Raw genomic sequence first — 12000 nt, 5'->3', positions numbered from 1 at the left:
CAGGTCAAGAGCAGTCTCTTCAAAACAATTCCCAAAAGACTCCACACAGCAGGCTACAGGACACTGCACTCTAAGATAAAAGTCACAGTCCTCAGTTCTCTGTCAGGTCACAAAAGACCAAATTGCCTAAGCAGCAGAAGCATCTGCCTTCCTTGCATACTCTGAATGTATTGTTGGACCATTTTGATCCCTGCCTGCGTAAGTTACTGTCACCAGTACCACTGGACATGCTAGCTGGGGCTCAGTCCTTTATAACACAAATCATAGTCATGTAATCAGTAGCAAGAGTGAGTATCAGTCTCTCACCTGGCACATAGCTCAGGGTTTGATGTTGGCAAATAATAATAGTTAAAAAAAAAACCCCAAACAGTTAGAGAGGACTCACAATAAGGGTGTAAATATAGTAATTTTGTAGTATATAAGCAAAACATGTTTTTACATTCATGATGCTGTGCTCACTGCAGAAGGAGAAAAGCACTTTGCTTTCCTCCAGTGACCCAGAGTCACAGCCAGAGTAGGTTCAGGATCACTGGGGAGAAGAACACAAATGTGCCCTTGAGCTGATTCCTGCCTCTCCGACTGAACGACAGCTGTGGAAGTGATTGCTGTTTCCCTTCTAAGGTAAATGAAGTGATGCGTGTGGTTATTTTTTTTACAATATGCATGTTCTTCAGGCAGGACTTTTGAAAGGCATTAGCTGTCTCCATAGTGCCTTGTAATAACCTTGGTTTATACAGCACTATGGGATTAAAGACATTAGCCACTCTGCGCCGTTACCAGCATCAGTGAAATAGAACAAGTCGTCTTTGAAATTCAGTTTATTCTACAAACATTTAGAGTAAAATCTATAGCTAATTTCCATAACTGCATATAATACCAGAAGAAAAAAGCACAAGAGAGAAGCACGGTCATTTGAAGGTTACTCACAGCTGTTTCCTAAACTACTCACTTGCTAGGGAAGCATTAAATGGGAGCTGAAATGTTTCCTTTAGTTTATGTTCATGTTCTCTTCTTTGGGCATTTTGTTTCCACACATCCACATTCATCTACATGCACATATGTGAATTGAACTGTCTTATGCTCAGAGCAAACCAGTTCCACCTTCACTTTGTGACTCCTTTTTTCATGGCAGCAAATGCATTTGTGTTCCATTTCCCGGGCCTCAAAGGAATACCTAGAGAAATGAGATTTACACATCAGTCTGATGCCTCTTGTCTTCCCAAACTGATCTGTATTTGCTGCTCCAAATTGAGGTACATCTAAGAAGCACAGGAGCAAAATTTTCTATCGGTTTTTCTGCTTATTTATAACAGTCTTTCCTCAGGACACCAGTATCCATGCAGGGCCAGATCCTGTGACACCCATGGGGAAAACCCCAGTAACTTCAGTGGATTTTGGATTAGGCCCATTCTGGCAAGACAGGAAGGAATAATTCATGCAGTTACCAAAGAGCAGGAAAAAATGCCACCAAATACCAGAGCTGTTCAAAACCCACATAAAGACATGTTTAAGATCAACCAGTTAATAAATTTAGCTGATGTCTTTTCAAAGGGACCTATTTTCCCAACTGAGATAAGGCACTCCTGTCACACTAGCGACATTTAGTCACATTATTAATGATGCTGATCTGTACACCCAGGTTCCCAAGCAGTTCCCTTGAACCAGCTACGAGGGGACAAACAGCTGCAGCCCACTGATAAGAACCCAGGAAGACCGGGCATAGGGGAGGACAGTGAAAGGTTTCCTACTTACACAGAGTAGGTACTGCACGTGCCTTCACAAAAAGGCATTGGGATGGGAGCAGCTGACCTGCAGTTGTTGTGGACGATATACTGCTCCTTCATGTTGCGCTTGCATTTATGCGGCAGGTCCACACCTGTGTAGGGGAACACTTCTGTGAGAATTCTTCAGACGGGGAGTAAATGTTTTGAAAGGGATCTGCTAGGAAAGCAAGGGCAGATCATCCTACTAAAACTTGTTACAGTTGAAATGTGTGACCAAAAAAAACAAATGAGAGTGCAAAGATGCACTTGTTCAGCAAAGCAATTTCCTGCTGGTCAAGTCACTCTATTTGTGACCCACTTTAAATGAAGACTTTTGTATAAGTTCATTTAAAGACACTATTGAAGCAAGACCTAAAGGAAACATGAAGGGTTTGGGTTTTTTAAAATTGCTATAAATTACATTTGTAACTCTATAACAACCTATGGTTTCTGAGTGAATGGTACAGAAAACTACCTTTTTTTTCCATGCAGTTTCCAGATGGAAGGATACAGAGCATATTTTCTACAAATTTTCTTATCAGGAGTATAGTTCAAAATAACAGTATTTCACTTATTTATAAACATTGACAGGAATGTAAAATAATTTCAATGTCCCCATTGGAAGAACGAGAAAGATTTTTAGCCTCTGCTGCCTAAGAATGGTCTGCCAGTCTGTGGAAACTGCAGACTCTCAGTGCATGCAGAAACAGGACTACAAGTAGGGGAGAACCTAACGGTATTGGAATAGGGAATCAGTGATTTAATGCACTTACATGTCTTACAACAGCCATCTGAAGTCACATCAACTGTCCCCTGTATTGAAAGCAAACATAACCAGAACAGTTCAGATGCACATATTGCTAAGCAGCTAGTTGCAACAGTGAGAGTCCAGGTATATTCCCTCATCTCTATCAACACAGATTCCTCATCAGACACATTTGTCTACCAATTATAGAGAAAACAGCTTAAAAATATCCAGCAAGGAAGGGAGTGAATTTTCTTAAAACTATGTATCATCTCACAAGCCAGGTAATGTCCTGTAACACGTGCCTGACCTTGTGCGGGTCCTGTTGAAGACAGGAAAAAAACCCAGCCCCAGAGAATGCCAGCTGCCCCTGGAATTGAACAGCCTGACCTGCGCAGAACCTACTCTGAAGATAATTCGAGTCAATGGTTCATTAGCTTGAACCCTGCTTTGGTTTTCAGATCTGCTGCAAAGCCCCACAAGGCTTCTGGAAGTGACTGGAAACCACTAATTGCTGGAAGCAGAGCATGACTGATATCCCGTGCTCATTCATGTACGACTTCCTTGCTTAGAGATGCACCACGCATCACAAGCCACTGTGTTCACTGGTTCCCCCAGGGTTCCCTGCTGAGTTACCATTTGCTCAATTTCATTTCATAACGCTGGTGTTTCTCATGTAAGTTCCTTCAAACAAGGATGATCAGTTCAGAAAGATCAAGAAAAACTGGAGTGGCTCATTCAAAACAGCAAAGAAAATTCCCAGACAAGCAGCAGAGCTTATTCCAGAAGGTGTTTTTTTTCTGGCGCTAAAATACTTACTGGAACACAGTTTGACTCTTCAAATGGTAGGCAGACCTTTACTGTACTAGTCAAGGAAAACTGGCCACCTGATTCAGTGCATGTGTACTGAGTACAGTTATCATTTGGAACTTTATAACTCTTTCCAACCTGAAAAAAAAACCACAGGAAAAAAACCCAAACCAAATACAGTATAGCAATAAAAAATGAATAATGTAACATTAATACAGTCAATACATTGGCAAAGGGACTGGGTTGTTCATATCTGAAAATGCTGAGACATCTGGAACTCACATCTGCAGATTATGTACCAAGCTCACCCACTACCAGCCTATACCAAGTCCCTTCCGTGGTCACTTAGGTGGAAAGAATCAAAAGCTGGAAGAGCATAGAGGTATGAACAGAAACGCCAGAAGGTAAGTGTGTTAATGTATGTGGAATAGAATAGACACAAAAGAAAAATAATTCTTTTAAAGGATTTCAATAGTCTTCTTTTTAATAGATGGAAGAAAAGCAAAAAGTGTGAAAGAGGAGAAAAGTCTTCATAACAGAGACTAATGGATAAATGCAAAGCCTCCTCATGGAAACAGAGACTGTATACTGGCACAGGAGAAGCTAACTTGCAAGATATATTATCAAGGAATAAAAGGATGAAATAGAAAATATGCAGAATACAAGAGCTACAAGGGAGCAACAACATGTAAGACAATAGTCATTAAACATTCACAGGGGAAGTAGGCTGTGATAAAAGCAAAGAGCTAGCCTGAGGCTCAGCCCATGTCTACACAACGCTATGCTCACAAGACACGATGTATTACCTGGGTGTGTTACCAAGTCACACTACACAACAGCAGCTATGCCACTTCTGATTTCTGCCTCAGCAAATTCAGAACTACTGGTGGTACAGCTCTATCAGCTCGCTCACACTATTTAGCCTTGTATCTCCAGGGCAAGATAATGCCACTGTTTCCAGATCAGAGCAGTATGATGTGAAGTCAGCTAGTGTATCTCTCTTTGCAAGAGCAGTATTACACAGTGTCACCATACCTGCCAAATTCTTTCTCTCTGTTGCATGTCAGGAGGAGGGGTGGTAACACATTTGCTATTCCTGCCAGAGACACGTAATTTTCAACACAGCGGTGCCTGTGCGATGCAGACAGCAGAGAGCAGCTGTCTAACCATCTACATTTGCTTTGGAAATACAGATATTTTTAAATCTCTGCCAGGTCTTCCAAGTCTGGTTCAAAAAATGCGGATGTTTTTTTGATAATTCAGCTTCATGTGCAGGGCAAGGGAGTGCTTACCTCAATGGTCACATTGCCAAACGGAAAATTAGCCACACATGCCACTTGCTGGCACTGGCTGCAGCACTGACCCTCCTCTTCCACATAGCGGAAACCCTGTGGGAATAAAGCTTCCCTTTAGCCATGTTACCTGATATCTTGTTCATCAAGCACTTTTGGATCAAAGCCACACTGGAGATGGTAGAGGAAATTAGCCAACCCTCTGGTTTCATTTCTGTTGTCTTTAGAAACCTGTTGGAATCACTTTAAGCCTAATAATCAAAGCTGGCAATTTTTTTTTCCCTTGTTGAAGAGTGGCTTCTGGGCACTTCGGTTACCGTAAGACCCTGTCATTGGCTTTTCTTCTTTAGGCTAACACAAGTCAGGCCAAATAAATTAATTCTGCATGTGACTACTTGCACAGTCTACCACCTGTGCTTGGTCTGATATGGTTATCCACAAGAATTGCTGCTGTCAGACATGAGAAGCTCACGCATCAGTTATTTCCTCCCCTGTGTTTTAGGTATCCCTCGGTCTCTTGGTGGGTGTGTCTGGCTTCAGGATAAAGGATAATGATTTGATCCCTTTTTAGGACTGATGGTGCATCTGGCCTTATCTGGGCAAGAATAGAAAAGAAACCTCTCTTTGCTTACATTCAGTAATAGACCAAACAGTCTGTGTGCAGACTCTCAGCTCATGAGTACTGAGAAGTATCTGGAAACATATAAACTACTTTGCAATCTTTACAATCTTGTCTCTTTACAATCTTAATTTTTGAGCTGACAATGGACAACACCAACAGAACAGCAAATACAGCATCTTTCAGCAATTGGACTTCTCTTTAAGATTCTCCCTCAGGGCATTATTCTAAGGGCGACCTCTTAAATTTGCTAGAGTAAAAATAACCAGCACCCTGAAAAGGACTTTAAAAAAATCAAACAGAAAATCCTGCTAACTTCCAGTGAGGAAGTGGTTATACTAGCCCAGGTTTACAGTACTTCCCCTCAACAACCACTATTCATTGTCGGGGAGGTGAGTGTGCAGCACTGACCTGCTGGCAGGTGGTTTGGCATTTTACTGGAACACACTGGATGAGGTTGGTCTGTGTCACAACGTCCTGCTCATCTGTGCATACACAGTCCTCACAAGAGTTTTTAGGCACCATTGCGCCAGGCTGCAAATACAGAAGAGAGAGGAGACAGGCTATGGCAAGAATTCAGTGGGTTCTAGAATAAACATAAATCCTTTGGGCTATCAAAAATTAATGTATATGCTTGGGATTTATTTTTGGAAGAACTTCCTGAAATGAATACCTCCAGTATTGTAAAACCTCACTGTGTCAGTAACATATAAACAAACACAACGCTGAAAGTCCCAAATGCACCGATCGTGTTAAATGAGTTATTACATGATCCCATGCATCAATTTTTGCCCAGTTTGACCTAGTAATTACCACAACCGATGAGATCTAAAATTTGTATTCAATCACAATTCTGACTTCTTGACCCTAAAACATACGTAAGACGTCATTTAGTGAGCAAGCTACTGGTCTCTAGCTCTACCTATTCAGTAACATTCCCAACATCACATAAGACTACTTGGCAGGGAAAAATTGTTGGCCATTCTATTCCTGCTTTTTATGTGAGTGTTGGCAATACATTCTGACTCAGGCAGCATCAACCTGTGGAAAGAAGTGTCTGGAAGAAGACCTACCTTAAATTCGACTCCTTCAGAAACACATACACCTTTTGGTACTGTGAGAAAAAATAAAAGGAAAAGGATGCGCTAAGAATGATGTAAACAGTTACTGTGCTCCTCTCTGAATTGTGAGGGATTTAGAGGAGAAAAAGAGCCGAGCTTACCCACTAGCCTTAGTAGCCTGCATAAAAGGAGGAAAAAAGTAACTAGTACATGATGCTAATAGTTGTTTGGAAGCCCATGTGTAAAAAGAAACAGGAGGTAATTCCATATCCTATTATTTTCCATATGGAAAAATCTATTTACCTGATGTTTTTTTTTTACCTATATTGAAATTAGTTTAGCTCATTGTTAACCACCTTGCTGGTAACAGAGGTAATGGGAAGCTCGGTCAGGTACATGAATCTGGAAATATAATTTCACAGGAGACCTTCTGGATGGGTTTGACATAACTGACATTCAGTGTCTGATAAATAACTTACACTGAACACAGAGTGAACTACAGAGAACCTGCACCAGTTGCTTCATCTCCAAAGAAAAAAATTGTAAAGGCTGAGAGGGAAAAGGAGAGGCTATTGCTGATGATTTTGACTCATGAAAAAATGAAATAGTTCAAGGAATAAATAAAACACTTAAAGGAATCATGATACTTACTACAGGAGAAGACAGGACAGCAGCCGTGCTCAGATATAGCAACCACTGGTTGGAAGCCTAAATCACATGCTGTTTTGTTGATAATGCAGGTTTTTATATCGCATTCTGCAATAGACAACAGAGATAAAGTAAGCCAAAGCTTCCCATCCAGCAGTGTTACTTGCAGTCAAAGCTTGAACATCCAAGAAATTGGTCAGAAAGAGATGACTCTTGAAGAACCACACAATTTTGGAGTTTGAGACATGTTCAGATGAAGTATATCTAAGCTTCCTCTACTGCAAAGCTCTTCCCTGGATACATACTTCTGGCCCTTGTCCCTGCTTCTCTTCCCCCACTGGATGCCATCTCTCCAAAAACTTGACACCCTCATCACAGAGAAGTGACAGAGAAACAAGTTGGGGTAAAGGCAAATGAAGCAGTATCCACTGCTCCCTCCAGGCATCCAAGGAGGCTAATGGACCTCTCTCTGGCAGCACAAAGGCACGAGGAACAGAAAAACATCCCACCACCCTTGCCAGGACACCCTGTCCTGCATCTTCCTATAGGTGCTGGGAATGGCCAGGATTAAGAGTAGGCTGATGAGGAGGTCCAGTGCTATGGTGGGCACTTGGGACTGGGAGGATGAAAATGGAAATGTGAGGGCAAACATAAATCAAGAACCTCCACGGGAGGCCTTGGTGCCTGGAAGATGAGCACATCCTCCCTTACTGGATGGATCTCTGTGCAAGGATCACCCTCTCACCTTGGAAGGCACAAGAGCCAGAGGATCCTGTGAAGAAACTGGTGATCCATGAGGGATTTTCCAAAGTAATTATCTGGCAGGTCATGGCACAAGTTTAGAATATAAACTGAACTAGAGGACATTTCTTCTCCAGGGCTCTTGGCATGTAGATGTAAAAAATGACCACTCCAATGTCTTTATTTTTTATCTGGTACGTGTGGGGTCCCAGATCTCACTTCAGGATTGCTGCTAAATGCAAATGATGCCACATTATGATATCTGAAGTATCTACTCACCACAGACTTCCTCTGTGCAGCACGGGTCATCCAGACGTGGTTTTATTTTGCGTACAAAGCCCTCTTTAGTGCAGTTGATAGGTGGAGATTTAGCACAAGGGCGGGGGAAGCAAGAGATATTCAAGGTGGCTTCATCACAAGCACAATACTGACAGTAATGCTCCCAAGCCTCTCTAGGCTGTGAAAACAATAGAGAGAGTAGTCCAGAGAGCAAAAACTAGACATAATATGTTAGTGAATGCCTGCTGCAAGACAGTTTAGGGCTGTGTTACCCTCTTTTATTTTGTAGGAAAATCCCAAAGGGAGGAGAAGGGAACAGTAAGGAAAAATGCTATTATCTGCCACTTTCTTTTGCAGGTTTCCATGTTTCCAAGAAGGGAAGCCTGGTAGTTTTACCAGGAAATGGTGATTCTCACAAACTGCTATTTATGCTTCTGTACCTTAAGTGACTAATATAGTTCTGGAGTTATTAAAATCTGCTGTTTTCTTCCTCACTGTCACTGCATTTCACTGCTATTTAAACTTAGAATTAGAAGAAGAATTTCATGCAGTCATTTTTATTGGAGGTCACAGCACCCACCTATAGTATAAAGACAGCATTTTCTTTTTTCTTACCTGTTTCACTGACCCATCTTGTGCAGTGCAACCTATAAAATGAATGACAGATTTCTTTAATGATAACTCAACTGGGGAAATCAATAGAAGCAGGAGGTTAGAAATAGAAGAAAGGTCTTGAAATCCAAGAAAGAGCCAGAAATAGAAAGAGAGATCCAGAGTTAAAAGTAACAGGTTGTGTACCCTAAATATCTTAAAGATCCTCTTCTTTGTTCTCTTGAAATTTGTACTTTCTGCATAAGAGCAGGCATGAACTGCCAATCTAAAACATTTCCAGCCTAACTAGAAAGGGTCAATATCAAGGTCTCCCCCATTTCCTCTGTATGCAGAGCATTCCCCTTAAAGTGCATTTATAGTCAGGGTCTTATTTCCCTTTCCCATCCCACCATTTACATAATTTCTTACCACAGACAGAAACACAAATGCCATCATGTTCATTCAGCAGAATTTTTCCATCAGGACAGTAGCATCCTTCAACAAACACTGGTGTTTTATTCTGGGAGGGGAGGGTGTCCATAATGGTGTTTCTGCACAATTAGAATATAACCAGGAACTAATGAGAGGCAGAAATATTCCTCAGGGCAATCAGACACCTAAATACCAGGGGAATGTGAACTTCCTGCCTTCCTCAGCAATTTTCAAGTTATGGACTTGAAAAGTAGCTTAGGAAATGACCCACCTGCTGAAGCAAGTTTTTCTTTTTGCTTCCCCGCATGGCTTGTAGACCTGATCCTGAGCACAGCTGGCCTCTGTGGAGCATTACAACACACAGATTAGAAATCCCAGACCCACACATACCCTTCAACACACAATGGACACACTAACACAGCCCACCCCACGGGTCCATCCAGCCCAGGCTCCTGCCCAACGAGGGAGTCCCTGCAGCTTCAGCAAGAGGAGAACCATGGAGTCAGCAAGGTGCTTGGGACAGTCCTTGTAGTGCTTTCCCCTTAATCACCGGGTCCCCCTGAGCAGGGCAAAGCACACAGAGAGACACTGTGTGTTGCCATCTATTGATGGAACTCCAAGCGGGCTCCTCAGCTAAGAAGCTCAGGAGACTGTGCGCCTATTTCCCACTTGTTTTGCACCAGTTCTGGACTGGAACAACCTCTTTAATTTATTTCTGCTTTTTCTCAGCAGCTCAGGGAAGACAGATTGAAGCCTAATGATGTGGAGGAACAGAAACAGGCGTGTAGATGAGGACAGAAGAGACTGGATTTGCTTCACTAGCAACATGTCTTTCCCAGGCTTACCACACTGCCTGTTCGCCTGCCTCCTCCAGTCCACGCATACCCCGTGGAGCCCGCACAAGGCTGCGTAAGTCTGCATGCTCTGGCACTCGGTGCTGGGGTGCTGTTTTGAGCATCCACTGGCCACACACGCCTCATAGTAGGGCTGTGGGGGAACCACACCATGGCACTCTGTCAGGTTCCTTTGCAAAGAGAGGAGACAGACACAACACTTCATTTCCTTGGGCTACTTCCAAAGAAGAATTCAACTCAGAACCAAACACATCCCCACCCAGAGAAAGCCTCGAGGTAAAGATACAGCTACCAACTGCTCTAGTAAGCAATATGCATACACAGCTTCACTGAGAATGAGCTTTCCCTCCCATGCTTTACAATGCTTTGAAAGGAAGCAATGTTATGTTGGACTGATACCTGCAAAGAAAATTCTCCTGCACAGCTCACAGCTACAATTCTACATGCTGACATAAAAGTGTCATCATATTTGACAATCCTGTTTTAAACCATACAATTATTTTTTAAAACAGACACACTTATTCACATACTATATTCTGACTGCATTCCTTTCCATCCAGAGCTTTCAGATACTGAATTACAACTAGTTCCTGGTTGGCTTCTCCAGAACTCAGAGGCAAAGGGAGTGCCAAGTAGCGGATACTATTGAGGACTGATTTTGATGATGCAGCTGAAAAATATCTGCCAAACTCAGGAATATTCACATATCAGTTCACTGCTCAGTTTTTAACGGTATGCTAGACTTCATCTTTCCGTCATGCTCTACAAGCAGTTCACACCTTCATGTATTGAAGCAGAAAATTATCTTGTAGACTTATTTTTCTGGCACTTTTGGGAGTTGTCTTACCAGATGATTTTACACAGATTGGAAGGCTCACAGTGCTGGTGATACTCCATCTCAGTTGGTTCTGAGACACCTGGATTACAGTATCTGTTGGTAGGATCTGGGACTTTCCAATCTAATGCCATCTCTTTGAAGGACTCAATAACCTCACCATTCCTCTTCATAGCATCTTCAGATTTCTGGTTGGTGCAGGTACCTGGCAGCAGTATAAAAGCAAAGTAACAGTTCAAGGACAGTTGATGCTGATGAAGCTGTTTTTAGAGAAAACCTGGAGGGAAGTTCTCCTCCTTGTGGGAAGGTTAAAAATAGGTGGGGTCCTGGATGGGTCCACAAGAATGATGTGCAGGAAGAGAAGGCTAGAAGAAATAGTTTGCCAGTTAGTCATGAAAACCAGAGCTGATGTGTTGGCTGATGCATTTCTCTTGGTGGCTAAAGCAACTCAGATGGCTCTGTCTTTGAGTAGATATGATCAAGAGGAAGGGGTTAGAAGAGTTTATCTCCATCCACCAACAGACTGAACAGAATGAAAGGAAGTGACTTAAACTTCTGCCTCCTGACAGTGTCTTTCCACCAAAAAGAGATTAATTTGTTAAAATTTGTGAGAAATAGAAATCAGTGGAGTTGCAAGCATTTAGAGATGTTTACAAGTACATGAGAGAAAGAAGAAGGAAAATTTATTGCATTCATTACTGTCAGCTGATGAGGACACTCACCACACAGTCCCATGGTTTTGTTAGAAAATTTTCCAAAAGGGAGTTTTATGTAAAATGCAAGGCGACTGTAAGAGACATAAACTTCTAATTCTGATATTTCAACGATGACGTAAAGGCCAGAACTGGTTATCCTGATACCATTCTTGGAAATGTCTGGAACAGCTTTCTTACCATTAAACAAAATCTAAAAAGAAGAGAAACAAAAGGACTCTATGGACAATCTTCTATCGAGTAAGGTATATGGTTTGTGCAACTGGAAAGTAGAGCAGCACAAATTCAGAGCTTAGATGCACCAAATGAAGTCTGTCAAAGACAGTCATTTAAGCACTTCTCTATGATTCCTTTTTAATATTTTTAATTTACATTTGAATAGTCATGTCAGGAAGAAAAAGAATTTTAGGAAGAAAAAGACAACTTTCAATTATGTGATCATTTCCCAAGTTTTTAGAATATACAAATTTTTATTGACACAAAGGAAAAAAAAAGAGAGAGAATGCAATATAACTGCATTTCCTGCCCATACAATTTTTTACACACATCATCCTTTGTTGTGCCAGGGCATTTGGCAGCACAGTAATATAACTACAGCCAAATAATACTGAGAATTC

The 12000-nt window shown here is 41.8% G+C and overlaps 1 protein-coding gene across 2 annotated transcripts in view; it reads right to left on the bottom strand.

The window, feature by feature from the left end:
* Nucleotides 1-804: 804 nt before the first annotated feature.
* Nucleotides 805-12000, bottom strand: part of LOC104530621 (mucin-5B) — a 42966-nt gene continuing 31770 nt past the window's right edge. For both annotated transcript variants that reach the window (XM_029086810.1, XM_029086811.1), the window contains 15 exons: nt 11393-11576; nt 10683-10875; nt 9827-10005; nt 9253-9322; nt 8979-9100; nt 8574-8605; nt 7959-8136; nt 6942-7046; nt 6303-6343; nt 5641-5763; nt 4611-4706; nt 3328-3456; nt 2537-2576; nt 1753-1876; nt 805-1174 (listed from right to left, as the gene is read on the bottom strand). In XM_029086810.1, the coding sequence (XP_028942643.1) occupies nt 1000-1174; nt 1753-1876; nt 2537-2576; nt 3328-3456; nt 4611-4706; nt 5641-5763; nt 6303-6343; nt 6942-7046; nt 7959-8136; nt 8574-8605; nt 8979-9100; nt 9253-9322; nt 9827-10005; nt 10683-10875; nt 11393-11576 (1791 nt within the window). In that variant the 3' untranslated portion in view covers nt 805-999. The remainder of the gene's footprint in view (nt 1175-1752; nt 1877-2536; nt 2577-3327; nt 3457-4610; nt 4707-5640; nt 5764-6302; nt 6344-6941; nt 7047-7958; nt 8137-8573; nt 8606-8978; nt 9101-9252; nt 9323-9826; nt 10006-10682; nt 10876-11392; nt 11577-12000) is intronic.

The sequence above is a fragment of the Antrostomus carolinensis genome, unplaced genomic scaffold (genome assembly GCF_000700745.2).
Source record: "Antrostomus carolinensis isolate BGI_N321 unplaced genomic scaffold, ASM70074v2 scaffold3599, whole genome shotgun sequence".
NCBI lineage: Eukaryota > Metazoa > Chordata > Aves > Caprimulgiformes > Caprimulgidae > Antrostomus > Antrostomus carolinensis.
Note: the sequence above shows the minus strand (reverse complement) of the source record. Positions and strands in the feature narration are given on the sequence as shown.